At 52.7% G+C, this 17,857-nt stretch overlaps 2 protein-coding genes across 8 annotated transcripts in view; one reads left to right on the forward strand and one right to left on the reverse strand.

Annotated features, from left to right (window-relative positions):
- Positions 1-632: 632 nt before the first annotated feature.
- BRD3OS (BRD3 opposite strand) lies at positions 633-3,534 on the reverse strand. Of its 3 annotated transcripts, none has more exons than XM_032448032.2 (2): positions 3,125-3,534; positions 633-2,659 (listed from the first exon to the last, which is right to left on the reverse strand). In XM_032448032.2, exon 2 carries the CDS (start codon positions 2,204-2,206, stop codon positions 1,937-1,939), a length of 270 nt encoding a protein of 89 aa, XP_032303923.1. In that variant the 5' UTR covers positions 2,207-2,659; positions 3,125-3,534; the 3' UTR covers positions 633-1,936. The 3 variants fall into 3 exon arrangements, with proteins under 3 accessions (XP_032303923.1, XP_085377052.1, XP_032303924.1); XM_085520926.1 differs by lacking the exon at positions 3,125-3,534 and adding an exon at positions 2,787-3,073; XM_032448033.2 differs by lacking the exon at positions 3,125-3,534 and adding an exon at positions 2,787-2,836.
- A 2,356-nt stretch (positions 3,535-5,890) lies between these two features.
- The window catches only part of VAV2 (vav guanine nucleotide exchange factor 2), a 93,884-nt gene continuing 81,917 nt past the window's right edge, over positions 5,891-17,857 (forward strand). For all 5 annotated transcript variants that reach the window (XR_014936231.1, XM_015879279.3, XM_085521189.1 and 2 more), the window contains exon 1: positions 5,891-6,494. Coding sequence is in view for 4 of the 5 variants with exons in the window: in XM_015879279.3 (XP_015734765.1) it covers positions 6,291-6,494 (204 nt within the window). In the remaining variant the exon portion in view is untranslated. The remainder of the gene's footprint in view (positions 6,495-17,857) is intronic.

Here is a 17,857-nt window from a genome sequence, read left to right on the forward strand (position 1 = left end):
CCCTGGTGTAATAGAGACACAGGAGCTGCATTTGGGGAAGGAGGGGCTGCTCACACTCAGGGCAGAGTTCTTGGCATTGCTGTACAGTGGCCAAAAGCTATTCTGGTTGCTGGAGGTATTTATTTCTACTGGCTCTCTCAGATGTGTGCCTGCTGCTTTATTTATACCGAGCCCTTACAGCAGCCAGGACCCAGCAGGGTTAATCTTTCTCTAACCCTGTTCCTGCTCACTGCTTTTAAATGCTCTGATCTCAAAGGTTTACAGCAAACCTGTTTTGCTTTGCTGTTGTATCAGCGCAGCTTTGTGCTGCCAGTCATTCCTCCCAAGGAAATGCTTTTTCATCCTTGCCTTTATAACCTCTATCAATGAGCTCCAGCTCACTTCCCCCTCATCCCAGCAGCTTCTCCCTACAGACAGGCACTGCCCTCCCATTCTGCAGCTCCATCATTACAACAGTGGGGCAGATCCCTCTCTTTGCAGGTCTTGTTCTCTATTTGCAGAGCCCCCTTTACACCACATCCTCCATTATCCTCTTGTAGGCTGTTTCCTTGTGCCCTGCTGGGGCTGACTGGGAGTCTCGACAGCTTCTATGTGTCACACTGCTAAGGAAGTAAAAAGGATGCATCCAGCAATGCATTCAAATCATTTTAATGCACTTTATCCAAGAGGTTACAGCAGCATTTTCAACAAGTGCATCTACACCACTGCTTGCAGCAACACTCGCTTCAAAGCAGCCACTCCACAAAGCTACTGTGACTAATGGGGACTAATGGGGCTATGGAAAATGCTCTCACACTCAGGGGTGGAGGGGGAGGACAGGTCACACTTCTCTATGCTGGAGGAACACAGACACATGCTTTGCTTTCCTGAATAGTTTGACTCTTCAAAGAGGATTTTGGTTACCAGCCACGTGAACAAAAAGGGGCTGCTTATAGCCAACAGCAGCAGCATCTTTCCTACTGAAATTAAAAAAATAAAGCTATTTTTGGGGGGTGCTTCCTATAAGAAAAGGAAAGAAATAGGAGGTGCTGGGGGATGTGCTGTTGTTCTCCCTCATCCTCATCCTGCAGTGCTATGAGCTCACTGCTACGAGCACCCACTGGGTCCTGCAGCCCATGCACTGCTTTGCCCATCCCTGCAGCTTCCTGAGTCCAGCTCATTTGCTGAGTGCTGCTTCCCAGCTCGAGCAAACAGCATCAGATCATTTCCCAGCTCGTCCCATTGAGCCTCAAGAGGAGCATCTGCACAGAGACACGCAGGTGGGTGAAGCACGGAGGTCCATTAGCAGGTTTGGCTTTATGAGCACACACATACACACACACAGCACCAAACGCACACACATGCATTAATAGTTACGTTACAAACAGCTGCCCGTGGTTTGCAGTGCATCCACTCAGGGTAACAGGTGTGTGCTGCTCGTGCCTTTGTGATCCAGCATTCAGCACACATGGCAAGGGGAGGAGGGAGAAAGTTCTTCACTGTGTTAAAATAAAGTGCTTGAACTCTATTTAAAGGGAGAGGTTTGGGTTAAATACAACACAATGCCTGACTTTAGACAGGTAAATGATCCACCTTGAGGTCAATACCAGGTCCTGGTTGGCCTGGAGCTGAGCTCATGTCCCAGCATTGCTGGGTGGGGTATCCAGGCTGGGCTGTGCTGGGCACTCAATTAACACCCTCTGTCCCAGGTAGTTCTGGTACAGCCATCCCAGCCACACATGGTCCAGTTGGACGCTGCCAGCTCTCACACCCTGAGCAAGATAGTTCCCATTATACACACACAACAACACACCACATGAGATGCCATCGACAGCACAAAGCAATTGAAACCTCCGGCAGCCGCTCAGCCCCATCCCATGCCCTGCTATGGCCGCAGCCCCGTGCTTGGGGTGGTGCAATCCTGCTTCGTGTCCACGTGCAGATTAATGACACCGAATTACATGATAGCACAGAACTTGGACTGCCCCGTGTCCCTGGAGACGTCCAGTTTGTTCTTATCCCTCACCAGGATGGCCTCGTTGCCGTACTGTGAGTACCACATGCTGCGGCTGCGGCTCAGGTACGTGTTAGGAGGAGCCGACTCCAACTTCTGCTGCTGCTGCTGCCAAATGAGCAGCGACGTGTCCCGGTACCGCAGCCGTGCATAACCCTCCGACAAGGCTTTTTCAGGCAGGGGCACCCGCCCGTTCATTACTTTGTCACTCATCTGCTCAAGGGCACCTTCAGAGATGAGAACTTCCTCCCGTTGGGTCGGAGCGGTTCGGCTGCAGCGCTGCTCTCAGGGCTGAGCATCCCATTGATCATTGATGGGCCGGCTCAGGGCAGGGGATGCACGGACTCAGCGCTCCCTACGGGCAGCCCGGCCTCACCCGAGGGACATCGCCTCGACCCAGCGGTGACATCGCGGTGCGGTTCGGCCGGCGGTGCCGGCGTGTCCCGTTGCGCTCCGAGTAGCTCTGAGTGCGGGGCTGGCGAGGTGCGGGGTGGACGATCCGTGGACGATCCGTGGATGACGTGTAAACCCCCCCGTGCTACACGCGGACGGACGGACGGACGGACAGCGCTGTGCAGATCACGCATCCATCTCTGCAGGCCGAGACGCCGCTCCAGGTCTCTCACCGCCCACCGATCTCCTTCCTCTTCGCTTCGCCGCTTCAACCTGGGGGGGCACAGCGAGGGGTCACGGCGAGGCCCACCCCGCTCATCCCCCCTCCCACCACCCTCACCGCCATCCCCATTACACGGCCTCGTTCTCCCATCCCCGCCCCCCCCACTTCTCCCCATACCCGCCATTGCGCGGTTCGGTTCGGCTCCGCGGAGCGGCGGCGGCGGAGACGCCTCCCGAGCGCATCACGGCGGGCGGAGCCAGCAGTGGGGGCGGCCCCGGTGTGTGTGTTGGGGGGGGGGGGAACGTGGAGCAGCTCCACGCGTGTCCGAGAGCTGCGGGAAACCCGTGGGGAGCCGCTTTGTCGGGACCCCCGCAACCCCTTGCAATCCTTGCGGTGGGCTCTGCCTTTCCATCCATGGGAGCCCTCCCACCCCCCGGCTAACACAGCCCGACACGCGTTGTGAGAGCTCGCTCCTTTCCTGGTGATGCTAAATTTAAACTCGCAAATCTCCTTACGTCCTGCAATCTCAGCGCCATCTGAGCTCATCTGCTGCTCGGGGCCGGAGGGAGCCGCGTTCTGCTCCGTTGCGTGGGGTTGGCTTCTATCGGACACGTCGCATTCCCAGCTCCCGGGAGACAAGAGACCAAACACAAAGGGAAGGCGGGGAAGCACACGAAGGAGCGAGCTGTGGATGTGTTTACTATTGGAAATGTCGTGTCTTTGCGGCTCCAGGCAGCGCAGAGGAGTCAGCCCAAGCCCCACCTGGTGGAGGCTGCAGGATCCTTACAGTCTGCAATCATTCATTGGAACCAGATTCAATATTCTCGTGATATATACGTCTACATTCGTGGAGTAGATTCACCTTTTTAAATTATTTTTGTTTATTTGATTTTATTTCCCTTCTGAAATACAGCAGAAGGTGCTGCCTTGTGTGCGTGGCTGCATTACTGACACAAAGCATAGCAAGGTGGGGGGAACTGCAGCCCCAAAGCCAACAGCTGCTTCTATCCATCCACTGCAGCACAGCCTCGTGCCGGCTGCCAGCAGGGCCATCCCCACTATAAATAAACCTTGGAAGCAGCAGCAGCAGCAGAAGGGATAAGGTGAGAGCACTGTGCAGTGCTGGGGCTGCTGCTCTGCTTGCCCCATAGAGAAGCACAGGGCGGTAGGGCTGCAATCACTTCACCTGGACACGGGGTGTGTGGGGAGGTGGATTGAGTGGACGCAGGAGGAGATGAATCAGGATGGTGTCATTCAGACCAGGCATTTGTACTCATCTTTGTGCTTATCTCCTTTGATATAACAAGGACAGACTTTAAGTCAGGATGACCAACATTGGAACTGCAGTGCCGTGCAATGCAAACCATAACTGTAGCTGTAACCCTGATTGTAACCATAGCTATAACCTTAACCATAACCCTAACTATAACTGTAACCTTAACCATAATCTAACTGTAACCCAAACCCTAACCCCATAAGATAACCATAACCCTAACTGTAACCCTAACTCTGACCCTACCCATAACCATAACCCCAAAGTGACAAAGTAGGGGAGCTCTTAATCACAATGTGGTGACTTTAAAGGGTCTGGAAAGTGCAGGAGCATCTTGAAAGGCACGTTGTAAAACAGATCCGCTCCGGGAGGGGGCGATGGCAGCACACGGACTTGGCTGCCTCGGAACCGGGGGGGAGGAAGAGGGGGATCCTGGAGGGTCTCCTCCTCTCCTCTCCTCTCCTCTCCTCTCCTCTCCTCTCCTCTCCTCTCCTCTCCTCTCCTCTCTCCTCTCTCCTCTCTCCTCTCTCCTCTCTCCTCTCTCCTCTCTCCTCTCTCCTCTCTCCTCTCTCCTCTCTCCTCTCTCCTCTCTCCTCTCTCCTCTCTCCTCTCTCCTCTCCCTCACTTACACCCTCACGCTCCACAGTCCTTCTCAGCTCAGTACCCCCCTGTAGCACTCACTCCATTACCTGCACTCCATTACCGAGACTGTTTTACTATGGAACTATCATGATGTTCCTCCTGCTGTTATCTTTCCAGTACCCTCGGCTGATCTCTCAGGCTCAGCCATAGCATCAGTCAGTGCAGCTCTGCACCCAGCAGAGGGAGATGTCCACCTCTGGGTGCCTCACACATCCGTACATCGTTTGCTGTTCTTTTTATTGTCGCTGTTTTGTTAGTTTGCTGCTCTCTCTGCTCTCCGCTGTTTTCCCAGTGGGTGAGAGGCAAACTTCCCTCGGCACCACCCCCACAGATTGCTGTGCTTGTTCCAAGTGCCCGGGGCCCAACTCGGCTCATAACCATGTAGCAAAAAGCCAGGCCTTTGCCAGCAGCCCTTATCAGAGAGCTGGAGCAAACCCCTCTGTAGTTTTCTACCCACAAACCTAAGCTGTCTGGGCAGCCCAGCACGCAGTGAACCCCTCCACAACTCCTGCAGGATGAAACTTTAATGAAGAGCCTCAACAGTGAGAAAGTTATTACAAGAGAGATCTGGGCACAGGGAAGCTGCTCCATCCCTGCTCCCCTGCAGGGATCTGGGCACCACACAAGTCCTTGATCCTCCTCCCTATCCTGGAAATGAGGGCTCAGATGGGTGGTGTTGCTTCTCTCTCCATCCCTACTTGGCTCCATTGAGGTCAGCTTTGCTTTTTTGATGTGAATTGCTGACCCCAGCCCAGGCTCTGCACCCAGTTCTGCCTCTCCGTGATGGAGATGGATTGGTGAACTCTTGGGAGAGGATCCCTGGAGAAAACTCAAGAGCTGATCCTTAAAGAGGCCGCGCTGAGGCTGGATGGATGTCAACAGTGAAAATCAGAGATGTTCAAAGAATTAGCTGCCAAGGGCTGAGAGATGAGGTCTGTCATAAAGACGCCGGTGATTCATTATCGGAGTCGCCTTTGTGTTCGGAAGGAACGCGATCGTTTGTTTGGGTTTACGGCTCCGTTCGGTGTTTGCGGCCCAAACGGGAGCTGAGGAGCGGGCAGACAAAGCGGGACGGGGCTGTTCGGGGTTGGGGGTGTCGGGGTTGCAGAGCGGGGCGGCTCTGAGTGAAGCAAAGGGAAGGAAACGGGGAGGAGGGAGAGAGGGGATATAAGAGGGAAAAAAAAGAAAGGAAAATAAAGGGAAAAAAAAAACAACAGGGAAAGAAAGGAAGAAAAAAGAGCGGAGGCGGCAACGCACCGCCCCCGGCCCGGCTGGGGCTCCCGCAGACAAAGGGGGCGGTCCGGGAGCTCCTCCCGTCGGGGCGGGGGCTGCGGGGCTGTGCGGGGGGAGCAGAAAACTCCCACCCGGTGCAGCGGCGGCAGCTCGAACTGTGCTGTGCTCTGTGCAGGTGGGGCCCCGTAACTTTCCTCGGGGCAGCGCCTGCTGGAGGGGGGGGAAAGGACGCAACTCGCTCTGCGGCGGCTCCTTTGTCCACGGGGCGATGCGGAGCGGCTGAGAGCGGCTGTGGGGCCGCACAGGGGCAGCCCTAAGCCGGAAAACTCCTCGCCGTCCCCCGCCTCCTCTTCCTCCTCCTTCCTCCTTCGCGGAGGAGCGATGCGATGCTTCCCCGGGAGGCGGGCGGCGATGGAGCGGAGCCGTAACGCGGCGGCGGCGGCTCGGAGCGGAGCAGCCCCTCGCTGAGCAGCGAGGAGGAGGAGGAAGGAGGAGGAAGGAGGAAGGCCGAGAGCACGAGAGGGACCGCGGCCATGGAGGAGTGGCGGCAGTGCGGGCGGTGGTTGATAGACTGCAAAGTTTTGCCCCCCAACCACCGCGTGGTTTGGCCCTCGGCGGTGGTCTTCGACCTGGCGCAGGCGTTGCGGGACGGGGTGCTGCTCTGCCAACTGCTGCACAACCTCTCTCCCGGCTCCATCGACCTTAAAGACATCAACTTCAGGCCTCAGATGTCCCAGGTAAGAAGGGTTGAAGTGGTTCCGTGGGGTTCTTTGTGGTTGTTGGCACAAAACTTCGTAGGCTCGCGTGGATGGGGCGGGTTTGTGCCCGTGTCTGTATCGTCTCCCGCACAACTTCTGCGGGGGGACCACGGGAACGGGCTGGGGGTCGGGGTTCCGTCCAAGGGAGAGAAAGAAACTCCTTTCCCGTATTAACATCATCCGGAAACAAAAGCAACTAACAGAGCTTAAGGCTGCGTGATTACTTTCCGGGCCATTAATACCGCTTTGATGCGCTGGAGGAGCCGGCGGTCTCCAGTTTTTTGCCTTGGGAGGAAACTGACCTTGAGAGCAAAAGTTTCCCCAGGAAAATGTAAAATAACAGCCGGGCTCCTCCTCCTCCTCCTCCCCTCCCACATCCCGGTGCCCCGCAGCCCCTTCCCGCACCGGGGACGGTGGTGCTCGGCTCCCATCCTCATTCCCGCTGCGCTCCCTGCTGTCCTCATCGCTATCCCCCCTTTCTCTCCTTGTCCTGCCCGGCTCCCACCCTGACTCGGAGATACGGGAGCTGTCAAGCTTTAGGATTCCGTTCCTTGGAAGTGTTTTGCAGTTTTTTGACTGTTTTGATGGAGACGAAGCTCAAAGCGGCTCTGGTTGTTTCGGCTTCGGATGCTCCGCTTGTGGTTTTGCGTGTCGAGCTGGCGCTGTATTTGCATGGGAATCGGGAAGTGAAATCGATTGCAAACAGCAAACCGTGCAGCCCCATCCCCTGTGCTGAGGATCCCTCGGTGAGCAGGGAGGGGAAACTTCCTAAATCACGAGGGCACGTGAGATTCTGCTTATCTAAGTATGGAAAGCTAATGTATAACGTGCTCCTGAGTTGTGCTCTGTGCTGTGCAAGCACGCTGTGTGGCCACAAGTGCCTCTCCCTTGTTGTGCCGGAGTTTCTGTGCCAATGTGAGGTTGGTTTGGGGCTGTCCTGCCTTCTCTCCCAGCTGTGTGTGGTTGTGGAGCTGTGGACTCACCTGGGAGCTGCTCAGGCCTGATGCTGAGTGTGAATACCATGAAATGATGCTTGTTCCTGGGCTGCAGCAATGCTGGGGGTTTGGTTTCCCCTTGGCTCTGCAGGCTGTAAAACTGTGCAAACTGCCTTCTGTTTGCGGGCAGTTGTGACCGAATAGAAACCATCCCACTGGAGCCCTGTTAGAACTTGCTGGGAATGGTGCAACCTGGGGTTGTTCTTTCAAGGAAATACTGTAGCCCTGCAGACCTGGGTTGGGTTGAATCCTTGCCCTGAGGGAAATGAGATCAGGTTTAAGGATGGCAGCTGTGATGTGGGGGAAGGTCCCAGCTGCAGTTTGGGAAGGAGTTCCTGCTGCCTCTGCAGGGTAGGAGCTGCTCAGTGGAGCTCACAACCCCGCTATATCCCATTGCTTTCTGTCTGCAATACCCCAGTGCTTTGTTGGCTTTAGGGGGAGGGTGGGCTGAGCTGAGCCTGAGGGAGGTGTGGGCAGTGGTGATGTGTTCAGACACCGGCTGGGATGTGCAAGACAGAGTGTGTTCAAGCTCCAGAGGTGGTTGTAGATGCTCAGTGTTGTGTTCAGGCTGATAGGCTGGGCTGGGTCACCAGCTGCCTGCCTTGTGCAAAGAGTTTCCTTCATTTATCTGGAGTACCAGGGGACAAAGCACATGTGCCAGACTTGAAGCACCCAGCAACACTCTGTCATCCCCCTTCTGAGTGAATCAAATGGGGCTGTGCAGGTGCAGAAGGAAGAAACAGCTTTTTGCCTGAGGTGAGCACCACTTCAAAGGCCGGAGGTGAAATCCCATCTCAGCAAAGATCCAAATGCTGTCGTGTGTTTTCTCTCTTTCCCCCATCCCCGCTGGTTTGGTTTTGCTTGCAGCTGGAGCACGGGTTCAGCTCTGCTGCAGGGGTCCCCCCCATGCTGCAGAGGGGTGACCCAGTGTCCCCTTCCCATGGCTCCTTACTGTGCTCCCACTCCATGCTGCTGCAGTTCTTTACTCTGTGGCACCAGGCTGTGTTCCTTTAGCTCATTTATTTGCTGAACCCAAGGAGGCTGTGACCTCAGGCTTGTTTTCCTGTTGGATCCCAGAGGCAGGGTTCCCTGGTGATGCTTGGCAGGACAGGGTGACCCTGTTTGCTTGCCCACCCGAAGTTGCTGAGCCTCTATAGAGACATAATGAGCAGGAAGAAGCCTTAAAACCCTGCTCTGTTCTGAGAGCTGGCAGATGTGAGGCCGTTGCTGATGAGCCTGGAGTAAAACTTCATTTCTGCTAATTGCTTTTGCTGTGCAGGCTGTTTCTGGAGAGGTGGGAGTGGGGCTGCACTGCGTGCCCTCAGCACTTATTGATCACCACGTCGATTACTGTGATTGGGTTTTGGGGGTAATTTAAGCAGTTTTGCCAGCTGGTTTTGAGTGCTGTGAGGCATTTTGATACCCAAATGTGGGTGGGTGCAGCACCCTCCAGCTCACCCTCCCTGCTCTTACACAAAGCCATACCCAGCACCCTGCTGCTCTCCCCATTGCCCGTCATGGTGCGGTGCAGCTGCTCTCCACCCTGTGCTCTCTTTGTGAGACAGAGAGCTGTGAGCTTGAGATTTCCATCAATAATTAGCTTTGAATCATCATTTGGTTGAGTCTCAGGCCAAATGCAGACGAAATGACTTTTCACTTGTGTTCAGCACGGTGAGGCTGCTTATTGCATGTTCAAGGGAGATTGCAGATTGACTTTTGTCTTTGATTCGCATTGGCCTTGGATAAAACAAATCCTCTATGGGAGGGCTGTGGATGTGGCACTGAGAGACATGACCAGTGGGATGGGTTGGGCTTGAGATCTTGTCCAACCTTAGTGATTCTATCTCCTGGATGCTTGAAATGAAGCATCCACGTGTCTGATGGGTGCATCTGTGTGCACAGACGTCAGCTTGACAGCAGTGGTCAGCTCATTATGTGTTTTTATTTGTTGCATATTGACATCTCTTTGTGGATAATCCATCTCAGTCTGCAGTGCCTGGAGGGTTTTATTAGGGCTCCTGAGACAGAGATGCAGCAAATATAATTGGCCTCGTGCCTCAGCTGCTCTGTCATAGAGCAGCACGTGGTGCTGTGCGATGCTGCACACCTGCCTGAGCTGCAAGGCTGCCCGTCCTCTGGAAGATGGGAATAATTTGGGATCAGAGTCCCACTTACTGGTGATACAGGAACTCATTTGCTGTGACACTGGGAGCAGCTGGTTTGTTGCAAACGCCTCCCTCAGGTACAAGGAAGACAGGGGAACACTGACGTATGCTGTGCAGCAATGATTCACGAGGCTTTGGGACTTCAGTATGCCACTTGGAGGCTTTGTAACTACGATGGCTGTAATTGCTTCAATGAGTCCTGACAGCAGTTAACTTCCATTCTAGATTCTAACTCGAATACTGTGTTACTGGAGCTGGCAGGTGGTTGTTTGAGCAGGGTGGGCTCCAAGGCTGTACCCAGCACCAACAGAACCCAGCCTGGTGGGCTGGGAATGTGTCACCTTTTGCATGTAGCAGAGTGGTTCCTCTATAGGACAGTGTATCTGTGCTCCCGGGTGGTTGTTTCCCAGGCAGAGGGAAGCTGACCCCTCTCACCTTCTGCTCTCCATCTCTATGCTGCTCTGTAGCAGCTCCAATTTACCCCGCTCAGGTCCCCTTGCTTTTTATTTACTCTCTGCTTCTTGAAGTCGAGTTCTGTTCCAAAAGCAGCTATAAAAAATGGCCTCATTACAGATCACTGTTTACTGTGTCTCACTGACTTCCCGTTCGGATGTGCTGAGCTTTCCAAAGTTGGGGGGGAGATGGAAAGAGAAGGAAAGGTGCTCTGTTTTGTAGGGCCGAACTCGTGAGTGCCTTACAAATAGGAACCCGCTGCAGTTTTCCTTCCAATCTTCCTATAGCATCACTGGGAGAAAACATCAGAGCACCCTGAAACCTTGCTGCAGGTGGAGGTGGTGCCTTCTTTCTCTGCTGGCTGAGGTGATGAGGGATGATGTGACCTGAGGCTGAAGGCTCCTTTGTGCTCTGCTGGGGCAGGAGGTGACTGAAGGTGTTAGATGGATCCTGTGGGCTGTGCCGAGCAGCATGAAAAGCACTGAGGATGGGTTTTTTTCCCCCTCCTGTTGAATGATTAATGTGAGTTAAATACTTCAGTACTATGCAGGAGCAGCCTTGTGAAACACATCCTTGTTGGTGTCCCATTGGGCTGGGGTACCGCCAAGCAACAGGCACCTTGATGCAACAAACTGCTGTTGTGCAGCCGTGGTATTGAGCTGCTTGGCTGTGTCTGAGTGCTTGAGTGAGGGATTTAGGCTGCAGGATTTGAGGCTTTTGCTGGACCAAGCCAGGTGTGCACCAGGGTTACACTATGCAAAGAGGAATGGCTGTGCAACCCCTGGGGGCTGAGCATCACCTCCTGCCTGCATCCTGTGGGTGCTGCAGACCCAATGCTTCTTTCTGCTTCTCAGCAGCCAGACGGAGCCCAGCTCTTGGCTGGGACAGAAATGTTGCTTCAGACTGACCCCAGGGCAAATTGTTGATCTGCTGCTTTGTCCATTCTTAAAGAGACAGAGCCCATTTCTCTGTGCGGGGTTGGAACCCTTGTGCTGCGGTAGTTCTCCACTCAAATTCCTCCCAGCCGAGCCCTCCTTATGGGTTCTCTCAAGCTATGCTGATCCCACAGCTCTGTTTTCATTGTTAGCTGTTTATTTTGAGTGTGGACGCACCTCCCTGGAGCTGCATGGCAGCTTTCTTCCCCCTTCCTCGTTCTGGCCTTGCCCTCAGTTGCGTCCTTCACCTGAAACAAGCTAAAAGACACAGCAGTGAGTGCAGCTTCCCTGCTCAGATCCCACCCCTGAGCACCTGCACCCCCAGGTTTCTGCTTTATCCAAAGCTGTGCTCCCTCTGATGTTGCTTTCTCTAAGGAAAGGCTTTCCTTCTATCTCAGAGCAACTGCTAATAAAAATGAGAGTTATTACAACTTCAAACCCACCCCCCTCCTGTTTTCTTTGGTTGCAGCTCAGTGTTGTGTTCCATCCAGTGATGCAACCCAAGTAGCGGCCGCGTTTGTCCTCCACCCTCTGTGAGCTCTGCAAGGGGCTGAGCACGGAGCTGTGTGTTCAGCAAGGCTTTACTGCTGCAGCAGTTGCTGTTGGGGTTGGGAGGTGGGGACAAGTTTCATGTAGCTTGGGTTTATCAGTGTCCCTGCAGCTGCTGAGCCTTGTGAGCACGGGCACTTTGTGTGGGTGTCAAAGCTCTCCCTAGAGCTGTGATTTTGCTGTTGGGTGTGGGGCTGTTGAGGAGTTGAGCTGCTGCAGGCCACCTTCCCTGTTTCTGGTTGTGTTCTATGAATATTGGGCTGATATTCCTCTTGGGGATGTGAATCCAGACCATTCTGGCTGAGTGCAACCCGATGGGTCTCCTCCTTGTTAGCAGGAAGGTTTAACCAGGGTGTAAACGGTTGGGTTTATCCCTGTGGAAACCATTCAGTTTAACATAAGTGGAACATCTGAGCCCTTTTATTTCCTTGTGTCAGGAGGTATTCGTGCTCTTGCAAAAGTCTGAATGACTCCATCAGAGACGGTGGACAAATGTGGGTGCAAATGGGTCAGGTTGCTTTGCGGCTCCTCAGCAGAAGTCATTACAGAGTGCTGTGTCAGCCACCAGGGTTCCTGAGCTGCTTGAAAAGCCCCGCAGAGCACATCTTACAACATCCTTATTGTCCAGGGTCATCCCGTTCCCGAAGTGCCCGATGTGATGGCTGGAATGGCTGGAAGCCTTTCCGTCACCAAACAAAGGCTGCGTGCTTCCCATTGTCTCCCTTCCGCCTGATGCGGGTTGTTGCTTGGGTGGCAGGAGATAACACAGGATCTGCTCTTGTTGTTTCCTAACTTGGGGGACTGCCCTGTCTGGGTAGCCAGCATCCAGCTGGAAGGTCCTCCTTCGCCTCCTTGGAAAGCCACCAGCCTGACTCATATCCTGACTCTCTCTTTGGGTCTGGCTCACGGGTGGTGTGATGGAGCAGAGCGTTGCCTGCGGTAGAGACCCGCTTGGAAATCAGCCTTTATTTGTTGTGACACCACTTGACATCTCAGGATTGAATTTGCCAGGTCTGCTGGACCTGGAGAGCACCTCTGGTTGTGCGGTGCCCTGCGTGCCCATGTTGGGAGCAGCGTGAGCTGACAGCTGACCCGGGGCTGAACCTGGTGCAGTGATGCAGATGCTGACAGCTGTGCAGGATGCGATGACAGTGGGGTGGTGTCTGGGGGCTGGGGGTGGGGATTCACACCTCAGCTCTGCCTTGATAAATGGGGGAGGTGAAAAAGTTCATCTAGAGGAAATTTGCTCTTTCTCTTCAAACCCTGTTCTTTAACGCTGATGGAGAGGGGGGGGAGTAAATTGGCCTTTTTATAGCATTCATATCTTTTTGCTGTGCTTTATAGTAGCTTACTGCTAAATGGAACATCTGGTATTTGAAAGGGAGTGGGCAGGGAGCAGAGCAGACCCAGAAGGGGAGGAGCGGGTGAAGTGATTTGTGTTTGTGCTGCAAAACCAGAATTGTCTGTGAAATCTGCTCGACTCCATGTGCATGACAAAAGCATTTGGCCCCACGGGAGGTAAGAAAAATGCCCAGGCCTTGAGCACACATCCAGCCTTGCTCTGGGGCTCACAGATGGGGGTTGCTGCTCAGTTGCCTTGGGAAACCCCATTGCAGTGCTGTGCGGGGTCAGGCAGTGCCCTCTCTGAGCATCAACAGACTGCTCTGAACTGAGACGTGCTTTAGAGACTGGTTTGCTTTCTAGGAAAGGCAGTTTGGCTGCGTTGGGTTTATTAGACATGTGGACTGATTGTATGAGGGACTGCATTCATGTAAGGGCATAGGTTTGCCTTAAAGGTTTTCCAAGGCAGGATTGACCTCTGGAAGAAGCAACAGGAGTGGGGGAGATGCATGTGTATATAGCTGTATATTTACATTTAGTCATGTATTTGTGGAGAGCAAGTGTGTGTTGAATCCACACAGAGCCCGGTGGTTCCCCAGGACAGGCAATGTGTCCCATATCCAGGGCAGGTTTGTGTGTCTATTGAGACCCAATGTGCTTATGGGAAGCACTATTGCACGTGAATGATCTTCCTAGAAAGCTGCTGCTGAGCCTCAGGAGGAAGAAAACAAACAACTCTCATCTTGGAGAGCTGTGGGAGAATTGTGGCTTTCAACAGCAAATAAAATCAAATCTATAGTAAACCCAGGATGTTGCTTTGAAGTGCTTCCCACTTTGATTTTATAGCCCAGCTCCCACTTTTCTGTCTGTGCTGCTGAGCTTTGAGCTGTTCTTTGGGGCTGGAAGGGAGGGAGCAGGGCTTTCCTTGCACACTATTCTTTGCTCATTTTGTACAGCTCTGGCCCCAGGGAGCACCTGGAGGAGGGCTGGATGTAAAGCTGGGCTCCTCCAAGAGGATTTGTTCCCGTGCTGGGTTGCAGGATGTGAAACGTGGGCATTGCACTGAGGTTTGTGGGGTCACAGCACTGGGTGCCAGGAGGTGCCATTCCCAGGGGAGCAGCCATGCAGCATCTGGCTCTGCTCATCACTCCTATCCCCATGATTCATCCCATATCTCTCTGCATGGGGTCATCTCCTGATTGGGAAACCAGTTGGAGACCCAGGAGCTTGCCCTGAATCTGTGCAATATTTTATGTAATGCTGAGTATTGCTAGGTAATAAATGGGCTCCATCACTGCCACTTCCCAGCACTTTGCATGGCACCTCTGTGCTTTGCACCTTCAGCATCTCCCTGATGGGAACTTGGTCTGAGAGTGGTTAAACGTTCTCATCACCTGATAGCAAAGCATGTTTCTTGCAGCATGAACAGCAGCTGTGGTCAAAGGCCGTGAAGGAAGGGAGATGAGGCTGTGATAAGGCTGGGAAAGGCTGCTGGGTTTGTAGGCTCTGCCTTTTTCTGTGTAGGGTTTTGCAGCCTCATTATGTCTGGATGTACATCACAGAGGAGCACCCGAATGCTTTTCGTAGGGGTGACGAAGATTAGAGGTGGTTCCCCTTATCTCAGAAGGAACAACAAGGAAGCTTTAATGGAACTGCAGTGTCTGCTTGAGAGGGTTTTCCTTAGCCAGGTTGTCACAAGAAGCATTTCTAATTAGACAGATTTAATTCCAGCTCTTTGTGCCCCCCCCAGCTTTCCCTCTTTAATTATATTTGCTAACGTGTTTAACAGCTTTCCCTTAAGAAAAGAACAATTTATGCAAAGGTCACAAACAAATTCTGGCGCTAATTACTCCAGGAGTTGCACGGGAGAAATCAATTCCATGGGGGAAAGTTAAAACCTTTTGGGACTGCATGGAAGGGGCTTCATCTGCATGTGCACAAAGCTGGGCACCCTCTCAATAAGTCAGTGCATCCATGTTTGAGCCTCAGTTGTAAAACCCTTGGCTGGTCTTGTAGCTGATTTCTTTGGGTTGATGAATGGCATTGCTTCCTTTGATCCATCCATGGGTGTTCCTGCTGGTGAGTTTTCGGTCCCATTCTGTTGTTGGTGTTTGATGGAGGAGTGGGATGGGGCTGAGCCCTTCCCTATCATGGCTGTTTGCTGCCCAGCCTGGCTGCTGGGCTGGGTTAATGGGTTTTGTCACCTCTGAGTTTTGGAGCTGCTGTAACATCTGTTCTGAGTGATAATAAAGCAGAGCTGAGAGGAAATTAGCATACAGCTGCCAGGGTGGGAGAGAATCGCTATAGGAAGGAAAAAAATAATGGAATTTATTGATGGGAGGTGGTGCCTCATTGCATTTTCATGTTTCCTGGTGGTTTTGGCAGCATGAGCAGAATCTGCTCCTTTGCAATGGAGGAGGACAATGCCACAATATGGGTTTTTGATGGAGATTCTAAGTAGAAGTGCCCCATGTTCTGGTGCTTCAGCCAAAACCAGGGGTCATTCTGGCTCCTCTGTAGCTCCCATGGCGCTTCTCTATGCCAATAATGTTACATTGAGGACTGGATCTATGCAGGCCATTAAACCCCATTTCTGTGTCTTTATTTCCCTGTTGTATTTCTAGAAGACCCAGATCCTGAAGTTCTGTGATGCAAGGGTTTAATTTTTCCTTAAGGGAAAGCAGACAAACAGGCGTTGGCTGTCGCTGCATTGGGGAAGTGCGTAGGAACGGGGTTGAAGTGCTCTCTGAAGTCTCATAAACTTGAAAGCAGAGTTAAAATAGGCAAGGTTTAAAACGTACAGAGCAGAATATTAGCAAACAGCAAGTGGGTGGCGTTCTGCATCCCCCCCTTCCTTGTGAGATAACTTAAAGGGTGGAGGTGGGGAACCACCTTCAGCATGGGGATCCACTAGAATAAAGCTGGAGGAGTGAATGGTGTTATTGCTTAGGCAGGAAAGCTGTGCTTTGCCAAGTGGGAAAGGAGGAACTGCTCGAATCCACCTCAGTTTCTTCCCAGCCTAATGACAGTACGGGGTGTGAAGATACCTTAAGGTAAAGATGAGGTGCTGGGTGGTGTTATTGCTCCTTGCAAACCTGTCATACAGCCGCTCAGCGCTGTTATTTGTACTGCTCCAGTAGTGCCGTGCAGGAGGAGCTCCCTGTAGGTGTCTCAGCACAAAGGGGTGTTTAACTTGTCTTTGTGCTGGAGGTAACGTTAATCACTGCTTGGGTTTGTCTCTGTCAGAGCATCAGGCTTTGTTATGCTGGGGAGTACACATGGAGCTTTGCTGGGGGATGTGTGAGCCCTTCTTGGTGCTGTGAGCATCCTCAGTGGCACATGGGGCTCTATTCCAGCCGTGATGACTGTGTGCAGAATATTCTTTATTCCCCCCTCTCTAAAAGGCATCAGCAGTTGGAGAGCTGCTCCTCTCTGGAGCTTGAGGAAGTACTGGTTTTAATAAGAGCTTTTTGCATTGGAAGCTTCACCTCAGAGAGATGCTTTATTTCCCCTGTTGTTTATGGCCATGTAAAATACTCTGTAGTCTTCACTTTTCTTTGCACGGTCTCAATTGCAGTGTGCGGAGGAGTGATTTATTCCTAACAGCTCAGCCTAATGTGTGCCGTAGTGATCTTAACAGGAGCCGGACCAGGCTTAATGATTGCTGCAGAAGATCTAAAAAGCATCACATTGGCTGCTCAGCACTCCTAATGACTTCTGCTTGGGATTGTGCAGAGCTCACTGCGTTTTATTGTAGGCTCATACAATGGCCTGGGTTGAAAAGGCCCACAATGCTTATCCAGTTCCAACCCCCTGCTATGTGCAGGGTCACCAACCAGCAGCCCAGGCTGCCCAGAGCGACATCCAGCCTGGCCTTGAATGCCTGCAGGGATGGGGCATCCACAGCCTCCTTGGGCAGCCTGTTCCACACAAATCAGTGCAGTTCTCATGCTGAAGTGTATATGCAGGGTGAGGCTGGTCTCACAGCTCAGTGTGCAGCCAATTTGGAAGCAAACCGTGGCATCTTCTGCATGAGCACAGCCCTTGAGCAGCAGATCCCTTCTCCTGTAACATTTGCTCTGCCTGTTGGTTCTCGGTGTGTTTATGGAAGCAGTTGCTAAGAGGATTAATTTAAAGCAGAGGGTAACTTTTTGTTAGTTGTACGCAGCTTAAATAGTGGAAATGAGTTCATATTGGGTGGCTCTAGGAAAATAGCACAGGGTTGCTGCTCAAAATGGACAAGCAGGCTGCGTTTAACTGCGTGTTGACACTTAGCCACGTCAATAAAATAACTTTAATTTACGGGTCACTGGGCTTTTTGTATTCTTTTAGGGCTGCTGCCTATCCAGATGCATCGACCAGCTCCCATTTGAAGCTCTGTGTATTGCCCTTCTGTGTCCTGCCCATTTGCAGAGCTGTGAAGTGGGGTGGATGGCTCTGGGAGGAGTGAGGGTTAATGGCTGTGCTGGGCTCAGATGCTGCTCCCCATTCCCCTGCCCCTTCTGCTAAAGCATTAGTGGTCCGGCCCAACAAGTCCCCAGGGCCTCATCTCCCTGCTCTGCTCGTACCAAATTAATTAGACCAGCACAGCAAAACGAACCCTTCCCTAACGCTCTCTGCTCTGCAGATGCAATTACTCCCTTCTACAGAGTTTATTTTAGATATTCCAATTAGGAGAGTAAGCTGTGCTCGTGTGTGCTGTCTGGTGTAACTGTTGCTGTCTGGCTGGTAAATACATCATTAAATTCTGCTTCTAGGGGAAATGCTTGTCCTAGTGGAGCACCTGTGTGTGAATGCACCCGAGTCCATACAGGGGTGGGGAGAGGCAGCCTCTGAGCATAATCTCGGGGCTTAGTTCTCATTGCTGCTTCTTTCAAGCTGGAGTTCAACCTTTTTCAGCAGCT

Source organism: Coturnix japonica, chromosome 21 (genome assembly GCF_054131305.1).
Source record: "Coturnix japonica strain WE chromosome 21, WE-NBRP24, whole genome shotgun sequence".
NCBI lineage: Eukaryota > Metazoa > Chordata > Aves > Galliformes > Phasianidae > Coturnix > Coturnix japonica.